The sequence below is a fragment of the Mirounga angustirostris genome, unplaced genomic scaffold, assembly GCF_029215605.1.
Source record: "Mirounga angustirostris isolate CCGP_5_RB_7025 unplaced genomic scaffold, mMirAng1.0.hap1 SCAF_2, whole genome shotgun sequence".
In the NCBI taxonomy this organism is placed as follows: Eukaryota; Metazoa; Chordata; class Mammalia; order Carnivora; family Phocidae; genus Mirounga; species Mirounga angustirostris.
This window is the reverse complement of record NW_026991710.1, coordinates 32947418-32966825: the sequence shown is the minus strand read 5'-3', so window position 1 is coordinate 32966825 and position 19408 is coordinate 32947418. Positions and strand designations below refer to the sequence as shown.

General features: G+C 34.4%; 1 protein-coding gene across 3 annotated transcripts in view; it reads right to left on the bottom strand.

Moving 5' to 3' along the window:
- Positions 1–19408, bottom strand: part of UBE2K (ubiquitin conjugating enzyme E2 K) — a 72673-nt gene that overhangs the window by 15774 nt on the left and 37491 nt on the right. Inside the window, exons 1-4 of one of the 3 annotated variants that reach the window (XM_045881295.3) lie at positions 17912–18541; positions 15757–15850; positions 11467–11525; positions 2025–2107 (exon numbers count right to left, since the gene is read on the bottom strand). In XM_045881295.3, coding sequence (XP_045737251.1) covers positions 2025–2107; positions 11467–11525; positions 15757–15850; positions 17912–18040 — 365 coding nt within the window. In that variant the 5' untranslated portion in view covers positions 18041–18541. Of the gene's footprint in view, positions 1–2024; positions 2108–11466; positions 11526–15756; positions 15851–17911; positions 18542–19408 lie in introns of those variants that run through there. The other 2 variants (XM_045881296.3, XM_064584389.1) reach the window with 2 other exon arrangements.

The following is a 19408-nucleotide window of genomic DNA, read 5'->3' as shown; positions in this document are numbered from 1 at the left end:
AGTAATGAAACTGCTGGTAAGATTTTGAAAGTTTCACTAATAAGATTTGCAAACAGGGTACAGGGTACCAGAGAAACAAGAACCAAGGATCATGATGAGGTTTTGGCCAGAGCAACTGCAACAATGTAGTTGCCAATAACTTAGATGGGGTGATGCTAGGGGAGTATCAGTTCAGTTTTCAACATGTTTTAAGTTTGAGATGTCTACTACATACATATTGAAGTACAGATGTTAAGCAGGCAGCAGCACATGAGTGTGGAGTCCAAGAAAGATAAATTTATGAGTTGTTGGTATTTAAAGAGTGAAGTTCTAAAATCAGATGAGCATACCAGGAAAGTGAGTATAGATGAAAAGTAGCAGAGGTAAAGACTTAGCCCCGAGGTACTCTCATGTGCAAAGCTCCTAGAAACAAGGAGGAACTAGTTAAGAAATCTGGGAATGGGGACAGAAAAGGGGAGAATAGAAGAACTAATGTCCCAGAAACCAAGTGAAAGAAGTACAATGTCTGCAAATATTCATTAGTATCACTGAATGATCAAACTATTATAAGAGGCCTTTGAAATAAATTTATGGATAAAAACACTGAGGCCTACAAATTGTGAAAAGTAACAAATTAAAAGAATGATAGAATAAAATTAGTTCTATTTCACACTATTCCATGTTTAATGGTATGGAATACAGATCAAGAAACTAGACCCCAAGAGATGATCTGAGGGAGGAGGCTTTACTCAGATGTGCTATTAGAATGGAAAAGCAAAACCAAACCAACAATTCTTGTCTGTTTATCCAATTACTAAATAAACCAAATCACCCAAACACTAAATGTTGTCATTTTGTTTCACCTTGTTCGTGTTCAGGTTCCATCCTTTCCCTTTCTTAAATCAAACACATAGCTTATTACTGTTTTTGCCCACTCTGATATCTTTTTTATATACTTCTTGTCTTAGTTTTTTTCCATTCATATTGTTAGAATATACCAGGCTCTAAGAAAATTACATAAAACAATTCATTTAATCCTTTTAACAGCCCTATGACGTATTAACCCCACCTTGTGAGATGAGGACACTAAGGCACAAAGGCTAGGTAATTTCCTCAAGACCACAGTTTAGTAAATGGCAGTCAGGATTTGAACTTAATGGCTCCAGGGTAAGAATTCTTAAACACTCTGCTGCTAAAATCAAATCAGACAAAACGTGTTAAAGCACTATAAAGTGCTATGCAAATGAAGACATCACTTTACAAAGGTACTCCTTTCTTACAACTCTGAGAACCTTAACTAAGCTCACTTAACACAACTTTAAACATTTTTGTTGCCTACACTCCATCCAAATCAGAGCTGATTATTTCAATACTTAAATTTTTTTAGTCTTTCACAAATATCTTCCAGAGACAGCAAAGAACCAAATTTACCAAAATAAATTAAATCAAGACTTTTCAAGATGTAATAAGTCACTATTTTTTTTTTAAGATTATATTTATTTCTTTGAGAGAGAGCGAAAGCGATCAGAGGCAGAGGGAGAAGCGGACTTGCTGCTGAGTGGAGAGCCCGATGTGGGGCTCGATCCCAGGACCCTGAGATCATGACCTGAGCTGAAGGCAGACACTCAACCGACTGAGCCACCCAGGTGCCCCATAAGTCACTATTTAAATAATGATTGTGATCTCAATTCTAACACACTTTTTAATAAAGATTTATTTATTTTACAGAGGTGGTAGGAGGGGTAAAGGGAGAGGGAGAGAGAATCTCAAGCAGACTCCACGCTTAGCGCACAGCCAACGTGGGGCTCAATCGAGCTCATGACCTGCGCTGAAACCAAGAGTCAGATGCTTAACCAACTGCAACAACCAGACACCCCAACACATTTTTGATCATGCACTTAAGAGACTTCATAAGGTTTTAAAATTACAGCCCAAATAAGAGAAAGTATAATATGCTCATGTTTTGAAGCAATTACACACCTAACACTCTAAATATAGCCTTGGAATTCATTGAGAGGGAAGAAAGTGAATTCAAAATCTCTTACCATTGATCTTTCAGGATATCCAAACAAATAGCCCCTGTGACGGAACTAATATTAGGATGCCATATTTTAGTGATAAACCGGACCTAGAATATAAAGCACACTTGAGTTTTTAAGTAACAGAAATAAAACACATATAGTTCAAGTATAATGACAAGAAAATGAAATCCTCAGATTAAAAAAATAAAGTCCATACTTACATTACTAACATTTTGCCTAGCTGAAGGGAAGGGTGTGGAAGACAAAGCATTCAGCAAGCTGAATGTTGTCACTGACATACATTCTTTTTAAAACTTTTAATAAATGCTCTGCCCCTAAAGAAACCCAACAATTACCAGGTGTTTACAATTCACCTAGCATAATAGTCCATGCTATGAGAACTACAACACAGACTAAAATCTAGTTAGGTAGATAAAGTAACATAAAATCAAAATTAATATAGATAAGTAAATGGCAATTTATTTAGTGTCAAGTAGGATGTAGCATAGCATTAAAGGACAAAGGAAGCAAAATCAGTACATGGAAGCATTTTAGTAGTAAATGGCTGTAAGAAGGCTCCTAAATTTTCTGTAGAAATTGTTTTCTCAGGGGCCCCTGGGTGGCTCAGTTGGTTAAGCGACTGCCTTCGGCTCAGGTCATGATCCTGGAGTCCCAGGATCGAGTCCCACATCGGGCTCCCTGCTCAGCAGAGGGTCTGCTTCTCCCTCTGACCCTCTTCCCTCTCATGCTCTCTGTCTCTCATTCTCTCTCTCTCAAATAAATAAAATCTTTAAAAAAGAAAAAAAAATTGTTTTCTCAGATTTTAAAAAAATAATTCAACAAATATTTGAAAGACACTGGCACTAAGGAGACACGGAGGCTCAGAGTTTAAAAAATTTATCCCAAATCAATTAACTAGTTAGCAATAGAACCATATGCAAACTTACACAATCTCATTTCAGATTCTGAGTCTCTAATCACCTCATTATTTGATTTAGCATGGATAAGAAACCAACAAAATGAAAATGATCTAACAGATCACCATGAAATGAAATTCAGTTCATCAGCTCTTACTCTGAGCTTCTGAAGGACCAAGTATTATTATTATTTGGAGAGGGACCTATTATTATTATTGTATCTGACACATGTAATAGTCATCTGAGTCAAAATTCCTTTACACTTAATAGATTAATTACTGTAAGTTAAGCATTGGTTTTTTGTTTTTTTTTTTTAAGTAGACTCCATCATACCCAGAATGGAGCCCAAGTGGGGCCTGAACTCACGACCCTGAGATTAAGACCTGAGTTGATATCAAGAGTCAGATGCTTAACCAACTGAGCCACCCAGGTGCCCAAGCAAAGCAATGTTTTAAGTACTCTACAAAAATTAATTCGTCAAAATGTGCTCTAAATCTAATCTATTTATGGAAAGAAGCTAAGCAAATAGCTTCCACTTCTCTCCTTGTGACTGGATTTGTCTATACTACCTGTTATTACTTCTTCACCTAATTACTCACTAACTTACATGCTAAAAAAGAACTTCAAGTTACCAATGACTTCAAAACACCTAACTGATGGAATCTTTCCATGCCTTGATCCTTTTTAATTCTTGCTTTCAAAGCTATCTACTTCTCTCAATCCACAGAATCACCAAATTGTTAAATAAGACATCTCATCATCCTACACTTGGGTTACTAAACAGTCCACTGAATTTAATACCTTCAGTATGGTTTCTTTCAATCCATTCTCCACATTGAAACCAAGAGTACCCTTTAAAACAACTGATTCACTACCCTACTTAAGACCCTATAATGACTTCTCATTCCCTTTATGTTAGCCTGCACTCTTAAACTGACCCCTAGTCTATCTCTCAAGTCATCTTAAAAAAAATTTTTCCCCCCTTGGGCCTTTCATACCTGTTTCCTCTCAATAACACATGTTGATGCCCTCTTCTCCTGGCTAATTCCTACTTAATCCTTTAAATTTCCACATCACTTCTTCCTGATCTGTTCTCACAGCACCCTATACTTTCCTATGTCATCATATTGATCACACTTCTATAATCTCTTTCCTTTTATGTCTGGCCTTCCCTAAAAGGCTCAGTATCTCTCCTGCTTACGAGAGCCTCCCAAGTACCCAAAGTGTCTCAGACTGAATGAATATGCAATTAACATTATGACAAACCTGTTATTAGAGCTAATCAGCATCCCTCTCAAATACAGAGCAGGTCAAAGAAGACAGGCATACAGGGCTTATGTACAACAAACAGTTCTTCCTAACAGATATAACCACGATATTCATATCTTAATTTCTACCATTCATTGAGTTTAAAGTATAAAAAATACAAAATAACCATGTGCCATAATTTCAGTAACTCAAGGACATTACAGCATTTTGTGACTTTAAAACAAAAATTGGGGGGTGCCTGGGTGGCTCAGTCGTTAAGCGTCTGCCTTCGGCTCAGGTTATAATCCCAGGGTCCTGGGATCGAGCCCCGCATCAGGCTCCCTGCTTGGCGGGGAGTCTGCTTCTCCCTCTCCCACTCCCCCTGCTTGTGTTCCCTCTCTCGCTGTGTCTCTCTCTGTCAAATAAATGAATAAAATCTTAAAAAAAAAAAATTGGTTTAATCTTCTCAACACTGGAAAAATAATTTTATTTCATTTTTTAAAAAGATTTTAAGTAATCTCTACACCCAATATGGGGCTCAAACTCACAACCCGGAGATCAAGAGTCACATTCTCCACTGACTCAGCCAGCCAGGCGCCCCAAGAATTTTAAATTACTACTTAAGTCATCAGAAGGTTTATGGTTAGGCAAGTGATCTAAGGTGTCTTTCTTTTCAAAGAGAAGTCTTCAATACATGATCTCTATAGACTCTATATGAAAACAAATATGCATATATGCAGGATCAAGGAAATTATTAAACTATTTGTTACTTTGTACTAATCTATATTTTTAGGAATAGATACCTTTGAATTTGCAAATGATGTAGTAAAAAAATTTTCAAGAGGACATTCCATCACCTACTAGTATGGATATAAGTATTTATCTTAGTAGTTTTTTCTGTGGTCTACCATTCTTTATCTCCTACTCCCCTTTTGTTATTATTTATCAACTACCTCATTTCTTAGATTTTTCATGTCTTTTTCTTTCTTGAGCCTTAATATCACTAGTGGTATCCACATGTGGTCCAGAACTGTGTCCTATTATTCTATACCCAATTAATATCTACTGAATTTGTCACTTTTTCTCATAGTGCTAACACCTCCGCTGTTTATGAACAAAAATGCAGAATCAAAACAACTTGGAAAGGATGAAGCATAAGAGTAAATAACAATACAAGGACATTTATTATGACCTATTTTAGTCATATTTGACACTGATTACAAAACAGGTACAAAATGACTTACTTAAAAGACTTACTAATCACAATTCAAGCCTCCTTATTTTCACCAATGAAACTAATACCAGCACCATCTGGGTAAATTCAGAATACTCATTACCTTTGAGGAACACTCAAAAAAATTATATAGAAATATAAAAAAAAATATAAATATAAACAAATATTTATAAAATATAAATTTTTATAAAAATATTAAATATTTAAAGAATATTAAACATCTTATAGAGAAATATTAATCTTAACACCATGTACACAGTGCTACCAGACCAAAATGAAGGAGACTATTCTTATTATCTACACTGGCACACCATCACTAATCTACTTTTTTTTTCATCACTAATCTTATCTCCTCCTGGAGGACAGTATTCTATTCATTCACTCTTCAGTTCAAACATTTCAGTAACTACTTCATGGTAAATGTAAGCTCACATTTCCACTGAATTTCCAGTTTCAAACTTGGAACTCATGGACGTCAAACCAGCTTTAACTAAATTATTGTACAAAAAAATGCTATTTTAAATATGTATGTGCAGATGGGCAGACCCATTAAAAGTTATTGTATAGCCCTGGCTCTGTTTCAGGCATTAATATATTATTTTATTTAATCATTGAAATCAGTGTTTTATTAGTCCCTCTCTCACCCTCCTTTTCTTAGCAGATCAAGGAAAAACAGGAAAATTCACAACCTAATCTCTAATACATAACTGGACAAATCATTGAGCTAGAGTTTTCCTAATTTAATGAATTTTTTCATTAATAGTATATTATAATTCACTTTAGAAATAACACTGTATGCATTGAATTAAATTCCTTCTACACTATATTCAGCTGACTCAAAGATATATCTTCTCTATCTAGAAGCAAACCTTCTGTTCTTCAGGTTAAGAAATTAATTGCAGAATAATAAATAGGAAATACTCTGTGACCACTGGTTATCAAACATTTAATTTTCAACCCTGTGCAATTTTAGCTGCACAAGAGAGAGAAAATATAACCGGCTACATGTTATCCCATGAAGCTTAAAATTAAATCTGAGCCTATATATTAAACATATGTAAACAAAATCCAGCAAGAAATTTACAAATACTCTCCATTTTTTCCATTATATTTACCAATCAGTATAAATTCAAGGTAGTACGTATCTAGAACACATTTATAATGATCATTCACATTTACTGCAAAAGCTTAATGCCATAAATGGGATGAGTACCATATTTAAAAGAATACTAAATTACAACTAAGATTAACTAGTTGAAGCCAGAGGGAGACACATTAGAATGATTAAAGGAAGACTTTCCTAAATCTTGAAGCTACCTCAATATGGAATGTCTGGAATTAGGATAGTAGTGGCCTGAAGAACAATAGGAGATCTGTTCTCATGTTGAGTCTATTTTTCCCACTGTGCTAAGAAAAGGAGGGTGAGAGAGGGACTAATAAAACACTGATTTCAATGATTAAATAAAATAATATATTAATGCCTGAAACAGAGCCAGGGCTATACAATCACTTTGGAGCTATACAAGACCATAGAGGGAAATAATCAAACACTTTCACTGAGATTATAATTCACCCATTTAAAGTATACAACTCCATGATGGTTTTCAGTACATACACAGAGCAACCATGTAACCATCAGCAGTCACTCCCCATTCCTTCACACACCCCGAGTCTTAAGCAACCACTGACCTATTTTTTGTCTCTATGGATTTGCTTCTTCCAATGTTTCATATAAATGAAATCATATAATGTGTAGTCTTTTGTGTCTGGCTTCTTTCATGTAGCATGATGTTTTCAAGGTTCATCTATCTTATACCATATTATCAGTACTTCATTTGTTTTTATAACCAAAAAATATTCCACGGTATGAATATGCCACATTTTATCTTTCCATTCAGTAAATGGACATTTATGTCATTTCTACTTTTTGGCCATTATGAATAGTGCTGGTATGAACATTTGCGTACAAGTTGTTGTGTGGACATGTTTTCATTTCTACTGGGTAGGTACCTAGAAGTAGAATTGATAGGTCATAAGGTAACTCTATGTTTACCATTTTGACCAAACTATGTTCCAAAGCAGCTCCAACATCTTACATTCTCACCAGCAATGAATGAGAATTTCAATTTATACAGGAAATATAAGTGTCAATGCTATACTTTCAAACCATGTCACAGAAGGAAGCCATCAGGCTACTTCAAGAAGGGCCTTTTAGAGTGGTAGCATTAACCAGTATAATATTTACATAGTGCGGGCGCCTGGGTGGCTCAGTTGGTTAAGTGACTGCCTTCGGCTCAGGTCATGATCCTGGAGTCCCTGGATCGAGTCCCGCATCGGGCTCCCTGCTCGGCGGGGAGCCTGCTTCTGCCTCTGACCCTCCCCCCTCTCATGTGCTCTCTGTCTCTCTCATTCTCTCTGTCTCAGATAAATAAATAAAATCTTAAAAAAAAAAAAAAAATTTACATAGTGTTTACTCTGTGTAGGCAGTTATATAAGTATTACTCTATCTCAGGTACCATGAATTATATAATACACCATTACTTTATGTACCCTGAGAAAGAAAAAAACTCTGCCAATTAAATTATGACATGTCATCATCAAAAGGTGTATCTTAATTTCAGAGATACTAAATATGTGAAAAAGGGGCACCTGCCAGTTAGGCATCTGCCTTCAGCGTGGGTCATGATCCTGGGGGTCCTGGGATCGAGCACCAAGTCCGGCTCCCTGCTCCTCGGGGAGTCTGCTTCTCCTTCTGCCCCTCCCCCTACTTGTGCTCTCTCATTCTCTCTCTCTCTCACTCTCTCTAATAAATAAAATTTTTTTAAAAAACTTAAAAAAAATGTGAAAAAATGTTTGAGAATTATTACAATAATTTGTACATGGACTAATGCCTTTAATCTTTATAATTCTAAGTGAGGATTTTATAAATGAGGCAACTAGGGCACACAGCTTGCCTAAAATCATAAAGCCTAAAATTATAAAACTGGCTGGCTCAGTTAGAGCATGTAGCTCTTGACTTTGGGATAGTAAATTTGAGCCCCACATTGGGCAGAGATTACTAGGAAAAAAAAAATTATAAAGCCAGTTAAATGGCTGAAGTGGATTTGAACTTTGGTGGACTGCTCTTGTTCTTGGTGGAGTCATATTCACTGTTCTAGAGATTATGCCCTCATTCCTTCCTCACATCAGGTTCAAAAAAGTAGAGCACACTGGGCCTTACGGGATTCGGGTTCCATTTAACCTCTAAGCCTCAGGTCCTTCATTTATTAGAATGGTTAAGACTGTTTCAGGAAAGGCATATAAAATTCTTAGCACAAACCAAGTGACAGCTACTACTGCCATTATTTAATAATAAAAAATGTAGTGGCTGAAAGCAGTCTCTTTTGAGGTCTTTTCTTTCTCCTTATTTCCATTAAGAAACTTTTCTAGGCTAAGAGGGCATCCTTACCTTTAAACATTTAAAATCTTCTTTTGTTAAATTTATAGTATTCAACAATTAAAGTATCCCCAAGCGTGTATTCATTCCAATGATAACATTAAAACCTAGACTGAATCTAGTGGAGGGTAACCAGGATGAGGATGAAAATTAAGTCACAGATATAAGATGACGGCTTAATAATAGTGGTCATCTCTAAATGGTCATATTGAAAAATATTTTTTTTTTTATAATTCACTACATAACTTTCTCAAATATCTACAAAACGCACAAACTACCTTTCTAAAAAAATGTTTATTTTAGAAAGAGAGAGAGACAGCACGAGGGGGAGGGGCAGAGGGGGAGAGAGAGAATCTCAAGCAGGCTCCATGCCCAGTGTGGAGCCTGATGCAAGGCCTGACCTCACAACCCTGAAATCATGACCTGAGCTGAAATCAAGAGTTGGATGCTTAACCAACTGAGCCACCCAGGTGCCCCCAAATTACTTTATATAATAGAGAAAAAAAAATTAAGAAAAAAAAGAATCAACCAGCTTAAAAGGTAGAAACAACCAAAATGTCCCTTGATGGTTGAATGGATAATGTGGCATATATGAATAAGGGAACACTATTTAACCTTAAAAAGGAATAAAATTCAGATATATGCTGAAATATGAATGAACTTTGAAGACATTATGCTAAGTGAAATAAATCAGATACAAAAGGACAAATATTGTGTGATTCCACTTAATTGAGGTACCTAATCAAATTCATACAGAGAAAGTAGAACAATGGTTACGGAGCTGGGGGCATGGGGTAATGGGGAGTTATTGTTTAACAGGTAAGAAGTAGTAGTTCTGGAGATGGATAAAGGTGATGATTGCACAAAACATGACTGTATTTAATATCACTGAATTGCACACTTAGAAATGGTTAAAATGGTAAATTTTATGTTATTTGTAATTTACAACAATTTAAAAGAATCAAGTGGGCATATCAGAAAGTAGATGTACATAAGATACAGAATAAGAGACACCCCAAACCAGTAAGTGACCCCAATGCACCCTGGAACTTCCATTACCATGTCTGTTCTTAAATGGGAACAACCAACAGGCTGAATGAATTCCAGAACATTTTCCGAGTGACTGCTATCATATGCTCAAGGACATTCAAGGAGCCACAGAAAAGACAAAGATGTATTAAGACATGGTCCTTCACCTCAGGGGCATAAGAGCTAGTGAAAGACACATACCCCAAGTAATACATTAATTGGTACTGTATTTGTGTTGGTACTATAGCTGACCCTTAAATGACATGGGTTTGAACTGCACTGGTCAACTTATATGTGGATTTTTCCTGATAAATACAGTACAGTACCTTAAGTATATTTTCTCTTTATGATTTTAATATTTTTTCTCCAGCTTTATTTTAAGAATACAGTATTTAATACAAATATGAAATATGTGTAAATCGACTTTGTTACTGGTAAGGTTTCAGGAGGCTGGCTGACAGTAGGCTATTAGTTTAGTTTTTGGGGAGTCAAGAGTTATATGTGGATTTTCGACTGCACACGGAGTCAGTGCACCTAACTCCCACATTGTTCACAGGGTCAGCTGTGTATAAATTATATAAAATGCTATTGAAAGAGTAGAGGAACAATTTGATGGATACAGCTTAATGTAATAGGTGATATACTTTACCTAGATCTCAAAAAAACCCTAGAATTTTAAATGATACAGATAATGATCTGTGAAAATGACAGAAAAGTACAAAATAATAATCACCATCTATAAACAGCAAATAATCTAGGTTGGAAAATGAGACCCATGTTGAGGGTAAAGGTGGTAGAAAATTAGGATGGAAAAGACAATTGGGGTTACGCTGTAGGAGGTTTTAAATGCCCAGCTAAGGAGTTTAGACTTTATTAACAAAGAAAGAAAAGAAACATCAAAATTGCACTTTAGGAAGATTTACAGAACAGAACTGCAAAGAATGAATAGGAGTGGCAAACATGGATTAAATAATAGGCAAAACAGGAAAGTAATAAAGCTGAATGCCTAAACTAAAGCAATAATAGCAAAAGTAAAGACAAACAAAGCTATTCAGTGAAAAAATAAGTTTAGGTTAGTTCCCTTTGTTATACAAGACCTAGGGCATTACATTTCCTCTTTTAATATTCATCAGTTGCAATTATTTGTTCATAATTTTTTTTCTGCTAGAATGTGAGCTAGAAAGCAAGGACAGGATAAGTCTTATTTATTGCTACATTGGCACATAGTACTCAAGTAACTATTGAATGAATTCAGAATAGACTCTTCCCTAAACCAAACAAAACAAAAAAAAACTTCTTTGAGGCAAGTAAGAATCTGTTTAAGGGTTCTCTAAATTTGGGAACATTGCAAATTTTTCCAGACCCAGAATTTAAGCCATTGGCAAATGAAAATCCTATTCCTGTCTACAGCCATTACTAGCTGCCTCTGAGTAAGCTTGCTTTTCATTCTAATTCCAGAAGCAAACCATTTGCCATTACCTGAAACCTTCTCCATACTAAATTTATGAAGACAACAACTCAACAACCTTAATAAGCACTAAAATATAAATTAAATGGGGAAAAAATTTAGAAGTTCATGCACAAAAAATAGGCTTACAATACCTTAGGGGGATTAAATGGATATGTTTCTGGTATTTTTATCTCTAGCTGATATCTTCCTCCTAAAAAACGGGAAAACAGAAAGTTAAGAATGCTGCTCACCTCAAATATTTGAAGCCAAATATAGTGACATAACTTTTCAAAACATGTACTATTTTATATTCAATTACAACAAATTCATTTTAAAGTTGAAACCCAAAAAGGAAATAAAACACTAGTTAACTGAAAGGTTATTTAAAACATAAAATAGCCATTTTATACAACTATATTAGTTTATCAGTGAATAGCAGAGCTAGAGATAGACGAATACATTAAATCCAAAGACAATCTAATGCTTCATTGGGACAGTTAAGTAATACAGATCCCGTCTCCTTTTGTTTCCTCTAGTCCACACTGAGAAGAGTTGCTAAATAACAAAATATGGAAAAAATAAAAAGGCAAAAGAAGGCAAGGAGGTATAAGGGCATAGATGGTACAGAGAAAAAGGACATATGGTTATGTCATAAACTGAAAAAATCTACTTCTAGCTGGTTCTCTCAAATGCAAAAATGCCCCAAACTTTTAACTCGTGCCCTAAATGAAAGGCCAACACTTCTTGTTAAAAATTTTAAAAATAAAATTCAACAATAACAGGTAGGCATAAAGACAAAAAACTATCCTCTTCCTCTCAATAGGTGTACAAAAGGAAACACTTTACAAGAGGTTGTTCTAACCAGTAACATGTAAACAGAACACAACATTCTGTTTTGCAGTCATCTTGAGCAACTAGCAGCCAAATACATATTTTTAAAAAGTTTATCTAGCTTCCCATAACTGGGTAATTCAAGGGGAAAGTAACTGCCACTCAGGAAACTCTGAAGGGGGAAGTCTTCCACTGGATGAGAGGGTGGATTTGAATCCTGACTTCAAGGAACCTTCCAATCCTAAGATTTTATGATCCATTTAACACAGAATACACACTATTCCAAAACGTTAACAAATAAAACTGTACTACTGAAATACTTACATATGAAACTATGCCTAGCATTCATTTCAAAATAATGAAGGGATGGATTAGATCAAAGACTGGCCCTAAGCTGATAGTTTATTAAAGCTGTGCTAAGTACACCGAAGATTCATTGTACCATTTGTCTTCTGTATATACCTAAAACTTTCCATAATAAAAGTAAAATAAAGTAAGAACTATGCACTAGCATTATTAACTTCAAAATTTCATAATTCAATTCTCAGTATATCCTGGATTCTCTCAAATCCAACTCCCTCCGTTGTTAGGAATAGATGAATGTGGAGAGAAAAACAAAAGAGCAATTCACTTGGTACCATTCTTCAAGCCCTTTCTGGTTCCAATTCTTCTTTTCTTGCTAATTCTTTTTAATGGTATCCCATAGTGACTGATGGATGAGTTGGAACTAGATGCCTGAATCACAGAGCATTCGGCAACAGTGAAATCAATATAAAGGAAAGTAGTCAAAACAAAAGAAACAAGATAGGTAAGAGGAGAGTGAGAAAATTCTGTGTTTATAGACAGACCTGTTTTTGTTTAGTTATAAATGCCAGCTTCAAATATAAGTATAATAAATTTGGCCTGAGTAATATGTAAGTTCTTTTTCCTTCCTAAGAATCTTACTTTTTCTGATAAAGTCTAGATTACTATTTCTATAATCGTTCATATAAAGCTCTTCCTTCTTGAATGTCCAAAACAATTTCTTAGGAGCAGTGTGAGAGCCCAGAAATTCTATATAAATAATGCTGGCCCCTAGAGTACCCCCCAACGCTATTTTTACTCCACATGCTATTAATATGCTTTCTTGCCTTATTATCTGACAACTTTCAATATATAACCACAATATTAACCATATATACACATATATATATACACATACACATCAGAGCAACACAATTAAGCAAGCTTTATAACTACATTATTCATATAAGTTTTCACCACAAATCATTTCTTCTTAAAGAACAGGTTTTAATGTTAAAAATTTATAATCTTCAGATTTAACTTCATCTAAAAAGAAGATGGGGAAGGGATGAGATTTTTAAAAATAACAATTATTCCATAAATTCAAAACAACTTTTAGGAAGGCTCAAGAACTAAACTGTTCCTTTGCACTATTACAGCAGAAGAAGAAAATGGAGTTAAGTAACACGTGCAATATGGTTAATTTTTCCATGGGCATTCTACTTTTCAATCTGATTACTTTTATTTATTATTGTTTTTTTCAATCTGATTACTTTAAACACAACGTAAAATAGTTTCCTCATTAGTTAATGATTATAAACAGTTTAACATTCCACATGGAAACACCTGCCTTAGTTACTGAGATTTAAAAACAAAAACTCTAAAAAACTAGCAAGAGCCCTGCAATAAATATTATCAAAATACTTCTCATATTCATGTTTCCAAAAAGTATCTTAGTTTATGCCCTTGAATAGTGCTTTTCTTAAATAAAATGAACAACTTCTCTTCAACAGTTTTATGATAAAAAGGACACAATTTATACCCAAAAAGCATATTAACACTAGTCTTATCAAAACAACTAAAAACTAGTATTATCAAACATTAATATCTCATTTAGTGGCAGCAGCAGAAACAAACACTTAAATATGACCAAACTTGCTTCCAATTAATAAATATGGTATATTTATAACTTAATTATCCTACAAATGAGTACTATCCAATTTTTAAAAATTCACCTACTTTTATTAAGGGTTGCTAAGAAGGTAATGAACATTCTGCCTATCTAACTTAGTTCAGGAGGTGTCTTGTTTATAAATACCAGTTTGCTGGAAGAGTTCTAGAATGATAATGCTACTGCCATACTGTCTTTTAAAAATATATCTGAAAACCTAAAAAAGATTCAAGAGTATTTATAATGCCTGCCTTTAAGAAGCCGCTAGTGTATCATTCCATAAAATATCTACTATTAAGACAAGAACTTGATTTTTATAAGATAACTAAAGATCTTTTTTCCATCTAATGATTGTCAAAAGGACTAAATGAAGAGCATCCATGAAAGCATCCAGACAAGGCCTGGCATATAGGAGGCACTCAATAAACAATACAAAATAAAATAATGTCAAGAAATGGCTCATATGAACTATAAAACAGGAAATAAAATTTTATCATTTAAAATTTAGTAGGATATGCTAAAGACATTCTAGGGTCTTTAAAAATTTAAACGAAAACAAAGATATTCTAGAATATTGGATTTTTCTGATGACTTTGGGTTAACTGTTCCTTAAGGAATTATAAAACCACCTCATTCAAAGTAGACATAACCACCACTTCCAATATTCAGTCAACCCTCATTTATTCAAAAGCAGAAAGTAATTAGAAACGTTGGCTTTGGAGTCAAAGGCTATTAGGACTCAAATCCCAGCTGGGCCACTTAGATGTGTGACCTTAAACAGGTACTTAATTTCTCTGAGCTTAAGTTTCCTCATTCTATGAAACAGTGATAACTACTTACCTCATAAGATTTGTTGTAAGGATTAAATGAGAAAATACACGTAAAGCTCTAAAAGTAAGAACTCAATAAATGCTACTACTACTACTACTACTACAAATTCGGTTATGATTTCTACTAAGCATGTATTTGAATGCCTATTATATGCAAGAACCTTGGTTATGCTACATAACCCAAATTTACAATAATATTCATTACTGAAGATTTGCCTGATGAGGAAATAAAAAGCTTCTTTCTTTTTCTTACCACCCAATTCCATAGTCTAAAGTAGCTACAGACTTAGTTTGTGAAAACAAAGTTTAGCAAAGTTGCCTCTTTTCTTTTCTCTGTCTTGAAACGATACTTAAAGCTTTCCTGAATAAAGAAAATTAAATATTTGGAATACAGCCTGTGTGAAGACACATGAATGAATGAAATACTTAATGACATACAGGGGAGAGGAGCTTTTTTAAAAAAATATTTTGTCAGAAATTTAAGGCAAGGTTTGTTATAGATACCATATGAAGGGTAACTGAGCATCTACAGTCCATACATTAGAGGCTTAACATGCTAGATGTCTTCTACTGTTAAATTCTAACCTATACTATACAAATTGTAACTTGGCTCTACTAAATCTATGTTGGGGAAAGAAAAAAATCAGCTAAAATTCAGTAAGAAAAATCAGTCTATATAAATATCTAAATTTATTATTTAAATGTAATATCCTAAGCCAAATGAAGTTACCTTCCATGTAATTTATAGATGCTTAAGATTATTCTGATTTAATGTTTCAGATAAGTTCTAATACGCACAATATTTTGATACAGAAAAAAGTACTTGCCTTCATATGGTGTGTCTGGAGGTCCTGCTATTTCTCCTCTTAATTCTGTAAAATTCTCATCTACAAGATCTACTTTAATTTGATTTTTGCTCGTCTTAAAAATAAACAGAAAATAAATGTTAGTTATATCAGCAAGAAAAAAGCCTATTTTAAAGTATTATCTATAAAAAATTTTGAAACCCCCTCTTTAATAAACTTGATTATCTGCTCTAGTAAAAATAACAGCCTGTGCTTTTCTAGGATTTAATTAGCCAGTTTTGAGAATATTTAAAACCAAAAAACTAACAAATTTTCACTTGTTTTTAATGCAATAAAACCACTTTGAGCAACAGTACAATGGCTTGTTAACATTATTGGAATGTTTAGAGAAAAACAGCAGACACCTATTTTATATTTGCCAACTTCATATATGTTAGGTCCAAAGTGATAAGTCTATTATTCATCTGTAGATGAACACTGCTATAATATACCCCAGGTTACATGGGTTCTATCCATATAAACAGAAAACTCAGGGTCATTAAAAGCCATGTAGGGTATAAACTCTCACTTAAACTAACCACAACAACTCTAGATGTTTAGGTTAACTGAACCTATTCCATCCACCCAGATGGTAAAAACTCTAAGCATCTAACTAATTCTCCTTTCCATGAAAATTCCTGAAGCCTAAAATGCCTCACTAGAATCATCTAATGCCTTCAATTTCTTTTTAGGTTGCTTAGTTTAACCAAAGCTAAACTGCTTAGTTTACTTCAGTGGCAGCTACCTACTTTTCAAAACAGACTGTTACTTTCAATTTATCTATATCTATTTATTTTGCACATTACATTTCTCAAAGTCCTTTCACATCTATAGTATCATTTCAATTTCTCAAACCGTTCTGAGTTAATGGTGACCTTAAATGATTCAGAACCCTCCAGGGGGATTCACATTAATGTTCAAAAGTACCTGTCTGCAAACAAGCTCTCCACTTATATTTTGTAATGTTCAGTAATACCCTACTGGTCTAAGTCTAAATTCCTAATACGGTAAACTTTCTCTTTTTCTCAATTGTTAAAAACATAAATCCTTAATATACAAGTTATGTTTTCATTTTTTTGGTTAGGATTTCATGTTTCTACCTAAGTAACACAACATATCCACTCCTACCAAAAAAAGCCTTGCAAGATATCAATAGTAAATTTTTTGCTTCCAAACCTACCTTTTTAAGCTTGTTTACTGGATGAACAATGTAAGAATTACTGTTTTAAGGTCCATGGCTTCCTCCCCCAACCTCCAACAAGTAGATACCTATTGTTACTCTTTTTCTGTACTAAGCAATTTGTATTAATACAGAATAAGTACTGAAAAAATATAACTTAAAACCCAAAGTCATTTCATGACTTCTAATTAATCTTATCTTTTAATAATAACATAAGATTAAAAAACTTTATGCATTTAAAAAACCTTCTAATTAGTCGGTTTATTTCATAACTTTTTTCTATTTTACCTTTGGGATTAATATATTTCATATTTTTCTGAAGTTAATTTTACCCCAAATTAAAATTAATTACAAATATACATGGGAAACTTCTTCCTGTGCCCTAAAAAATCATTATCATCCTTAGTGATTTGCGGTGGAGGATGAAATATACAATTTACCAACGATAAAGTACTTTGTCCAGTACGCACAGGAACGAATGTTAAAATGAAAATCAGAGGCACCACACTTTCACTGACCAATTTAAGAAACTGCAAGTAGAACTATAAGACTTCCAATTCTCCCCTGAGAGTTCTAAGTAAAACAAGAGTAATGAGATGTTGCAAATCATCAATGCTTTCAAAGTTCTTTATAGCTTCCCAGAATATCCCCTTTCCAAAAGGAAGTAAATAACCCTAAAATGTCAGGATACTAAAGGATGTGATTAAAGTGTTGGGGAGGAAAAAAAGGACATAACAGAAATTGGAGAAGCTGCCTTCCAGACTGCCCCCAATTCTCAAGTTAGTAAAATGTTAAATAAACAATTATTAATTTTATTAGTATTCCTCTGTCCTTATTTCTGTCCTCATTACCCCCAAATTATAATTAGAGGAAAACAGATCTTTTTTTTTTCTCTACAGAAAGCACATTACTAGTGTATGAAAATGTACTAAATTAGCTTAAAAAAAATACAATCACCATGATGAATCCATTATAAAGAAGCATCCTATATGGTCTAGATAGAGTAGGGTCTTTATCTGCAGATAACCAAAGATAAAAAGAAAATGGAAAGTTAAAGACAGATTTTTCACAGCTTAATTTTTCCATCACGCAACAATTATCCTTTATTATCTCCACAGTTTAACATCCAGTTACTCCACAATCCAAAATTCTGATCCCAGTGCCCCCAACAAACTTAAAATCCCACTCAAGGACTATAAGGAAGATATGGAAAATGGCAAAAGATGACAGTATTTTAAAAAGTATGGCCTTTGAAGTCAGACAGATATGAGCTGAATCCAAGTTCTGCCACTTACTTGTGGCATTAATTTAAGAAAGTCACTTAACAGCTCTCAATTTTATTACTCTAAAATGAGAATACATATCTCAAATTTAAATGAGAATCTTCTAGAAAGAAGTAGCATAGCTACCCTTCCCCTAGTAGTATTAATTATAAAAACCTTTGCTTTCAAAGCCCTACTTTATAAAGTTTATTTCACAGCTCTGTTTCTAGTCTAAGAATGGAAATGTTATTTCTAAAGATAAATAACAAAACAATGTGTTAATCATTTTAATGACCAGAAACACTAAGGCTTTTGGATGAAACCCTGCAGAATGGTGTTACCACTGTACTACATTTTTTGTGAGGACATCTGCAAAATTGCTTTTCTATATTTTCTTCTCCCAACTCAACTAAACACAGAGTGGGACCTCTGATAGTCCTGGTTTTTCTGATGTTCCTTTGTGGCTCCAATGCGTTTCTGTCTTTCTTTTTTTTTTTTAAGATTTTATTTATTTATTTGAGACAGAGAGAATGAGAGACAGAGAGCGCGAGAGGGAGGAGGGTCAGAGGGAGAAGCAGACCCCCCCGCTGAGCAGGGAGCCCGACGCGGGACTCGATCCCGGGACTCCAGGATCATGACCTGAGCCGAAGGCAGTCGCTTAACCAACTGAGCCACCCAGGCGCCCGCGTTTCTAACACATAAAAGGAAAAGAGATGGGGCGCCTGGGTGGCTCAGTTGGTTAAGCGACTGCCTTCGGCTCAGGTCATGATCCTGGAGTCCCGGGATCGAGTCCCGCGTCGGGCTCCCTGCTCAGCGGGGGGGTCTGCTTCTCCCTCTGACCCTCCTCCCTCTCGCGCTCTCTGTCTCTCATTCTCTCTGTCTCAAATAAATAAATAAAATCTTAAAAAAAAAAAAAAAAAAAGGAAAAGAGATGAATAGAAGCTACAGTTCCTAGTAAACATTTTTAAAATGAACTATTAAAACATAACAAAGTATGCAAAATAGCACATAATGTTAAATCTTATCTGGATGTGGTAAAATTAGCATTACTGCTAATAAGCGATAGTGCAGAATTTAAAGCAATTCTAATAGATTTCCAAGGCCAAGTCTCTTGGTGAATTGATATCATCATCACAAAATTTGTCCAAATAATTCCTGGAGTCTACTATATGCCAGAAAGAAATCTCAAGTG